General features: G+C 42.5%; 1 protein-coding gene across 1 annotated transcript; it reads left to right on the forward strand.

The window, feature by feature from the left end:
• The first annotated feature begins 1,429 nt into the window (after positions 1 to 1,429).
• On the forward strand, positions 1,430 to 3,103 carry LOC112153364 (nuclear factor 7, ovary-like). The gene has a single exon (XM_024283540.2). The coding sequence runs from the start codon at positions 1,632 to 1,634 to the stop codon at positions 3,045 to 3,047; it is 1,416 nt and encodes a 471-aa protein (XP_024139308.1). The 5' UTR covers positions 1,430 to 1,631; the 3' UTR covers positions 3,048 to 3,103.
• The last annotated feature ends 6 nt before the right edge of the window (positions 3,104 to 3,109 follow it).

A 3,109-nucleotide genomic window follows, 5' to 3' on the forward strand; every position in this document is an offset into this window, starting at 1 on the left:
GGATTCAAGCGCCCTCTCCTGTTGGATGTGGGTAAGTGCAGGAGCGGCGTGAAGCCGGGACCTTAGAGCTCCTTGCTCTCGTACAGCGGCGCGGTGTGCTGGGCGGGGCTCTCCACCGTCAGAGCGGGAATGCTCACCGAGGACAGCAGTTTCAGGGTCTTTGAGCCAGGGGGCGCCGTTTTGACAGGCGGGGTGGTTCGAGCTGAAAGGAGACGCAGAACATTTTAATGAGAACTCCTCCATGGACGTGACAGCGCTTCATCTGCAGAGAAACGTGAGGATCTCTCTGATGCTTGGATTCTTCTCATACCAGGTTTCTGAAAATAACCGGGCCTGCTCCATTTGTCTGACTCCCCCCCCGATGATGACTGATCCTCCTATAGATCCTCAGCAGAAGTTCTATCCAATTTTACAGAAGAAAATCAGCAAAAGGAAAAGTTTTGAGCATCTTTGATCCGTTTCAACAAACTACATTTCAATTAATATTGAACTTAAAGCACATTTCCTTTTAATTTACGGACAAGGACCAGCAGACTGAGGAACAGCTTTTTCCCCAGAGCTATGACTCTCCTGAACTCTGTCCCCGGTGGCCCCCGCCGACCCCCCCACTCATCAACTTACAGGCATCTGTCACTAACTAACACTTTCATCTCCGTCACTATTGATCTACATTGCACATGCTACATCCTGCTTGCACAGTCTAACTTCCAAACAATACTATTTTGCTTTTTTTTGCACTGTAAATTGACATTATCATCCGTTTTGTATAGCCTTATTTATTTAACATCATATATCTCTTTTTTGTAAAGTATATTACGCTAGTCTCTGTTTATAGTCTTCTCCCCCTTTTTTTAACGAATCATTCATCTTTATAATATGTTCTAAGTACCTCAGTCATTATGTATATCTCGCTCAGTTTTTTTTAGTGATCTGTGAATACTTCCCATATACTGTATAATAACCTGTACCATACTTATTTATAATATTATTTATACCACTTGCTCTTACTGCCTATTGCACTTCTGGTTGGATGCCAAACTGCATTTCCTTGCCTTGTACTTGTACATGTGTAATGACAATAAAGTTGAATCTAAGCTAATCTAATCGGTTCTAAATGTACAAAGGGCAAAGATATTTGCTGTCATCTGATGGTCAAGTGTAGAACTGCAACTGACAAAAGATTTAGCCCTTCATCTATAAACGATCAGAATGATAGCATTTTATGATAAATAAATTAAGTCCTTTTTTAATCAGTAGTATTTCTAATCCATTATTTTATAATTATAACATTTATGTACAGGATGTAATCTGCAGGATGCTTCATGATTTTAGTGTTAAGTAGTTTTTACATGCAGAGACAATTAGATGAAATTTACATTGAAAACAAGAAGGTTTAACTCACCTGTGGTTACCAAAGAAACACAAACATTGCCATCTAGTGGAGGAAAACTGCACAAACAAGGAAATGAAGCTTAAACAAACTGAAACTATTCTGACTTTGTTACCTGAACTCAGACGCAATTAAAGCCGTGAAAATCTCTGCTGGAAAAACAACGATTTTTGGAATATTTTCAGCCTGTAGTTCAAGACAGAAGCTGGTGAGTCCTGAGACTAAAAGACTTTGGTTAGAAATGGCTGAGAGAGCTGCTCTTCTTGAATACCTGAACTGTCACATTTGTTCAGAGACTTTCAATGATTCTGTAACTCTGAGCTGCAACCACAACTTCTGTTCAAGCTGCCTGCAGAAGTTCTGGGAACAAACTCCCAACAAAAACTGTCCCATCTGTAAAAGAAAATCATCTAAAGATGTTCCTGGTGTGAACTTCAGCCTGAAGAAACTTGCTGACTCGTTTGCTGGAAGACGGAAATCTGAATCATCAGAGACAAAAACAGGAGAGCAGAAGATCATAGAGGTCTGCAGGAAACATTCAGGAGAATCCAAACTGTTCTGTAAAGACGAGCAGAGAGCTTTTTGTTCTGTCTGTGAGTTTTCTCAGCACCAGAGTCACAAAGTGGTTCCTGTAGAAGAAGCAGTCAGAGAGCTGAAGGAGGAGCTGAAATCTGACTTAAAGTCTCTGCAGGACAAGAAGATGAAATACAAAGAAGTGGAGGAAACGTACAATCAGATGATTCAACACTCCAAGAAGCAGCTGCTGTCCACAGAGACACAGATCAGAGCAGAGTTCAACAAGCTCCACCAGTTCCTGAAGGAGGAAGAGGAGTCCAGACTGGCAGCTCTGAGGGAGGAAGAGGAGCAGAAGATGAAGACTGTGAGCAGAGAGATGAAGAGGATCGAGGAGCAGATGTCCTCTCTGTCAGAAAGTATCAGTGCTGTTGAAGCAGAGCTGCAGAAAGACAAGGAGGCGTTCCTCAGCAGTTCTAAAGACACTCAGAGCAGAGCCAGAGCCCAGAGCTCGCTGTCAGACCCACAGCTGCTCTCAGGAGCTCTGATAGATGTGGCCAAACATGTGGGCAACCTGTCCTTCAGAGTCTGGGAGAAGATGAAGGAGAAGGTCCACTTCAGTCCCGTCTTCCTGGACCCAAACACTGCATGTGATGTGCTTTATCTGTCTGATGATCTGACCAGTTTGAGACTAGGAGAAACTTCTCAGCAGTTTCCTGACAATCCAGAGAGAAACATGAAATATCCTTCTGTTTTTGGTTCTGAGGGCTTCAGATCAGGGAAACACAGCTGGGAGGTGGAGGTGGGAGATTATCCTTTCTGGTTCATTGGTGTGGTTAAAGAGTCTGTTAACAGGAAGGGAGAATGGTTTGCTTCACCAAAAGATGGAATCTGGTGTTTATCACACCGTAATGGAAAATACACAAACTGTGTTAGTCAGACTGTCACTGTGACCAAGAGTCTCCAGAAGATCAGAGTCCAGCTGGACTATGACAGGGGGGAGGTGTCATTCTACAACCCTGAAGACATGACTCACATCTACACTCACAAAGACACTTTCACTGAGAAACTTTTACCATATTTCACTGTTGGAGAATCTGGAGATGCAAAAACCTCTGAACTCCAAATCTGTCCGACTGACTGAGATGATTTGACTCTTTTGTCATAAAAAAATAACAGATCTTTTTCTTTCATCACAATGATCAT

Source organism: Oryzias melastigma, linkage group LG10 (assembly GCF_002922805.2).
Source record: "Oryzias melastigma strain HK-1 linkage group LG10, ASM292280v2, whole genome shotgun sequence".
Lineage (NCBI taxonomy): Eukaryota > Metazoa > Chordata > Actinopteri > Beloniformes > Adrianichthyidae > Oryzias > Oryzias melastigma.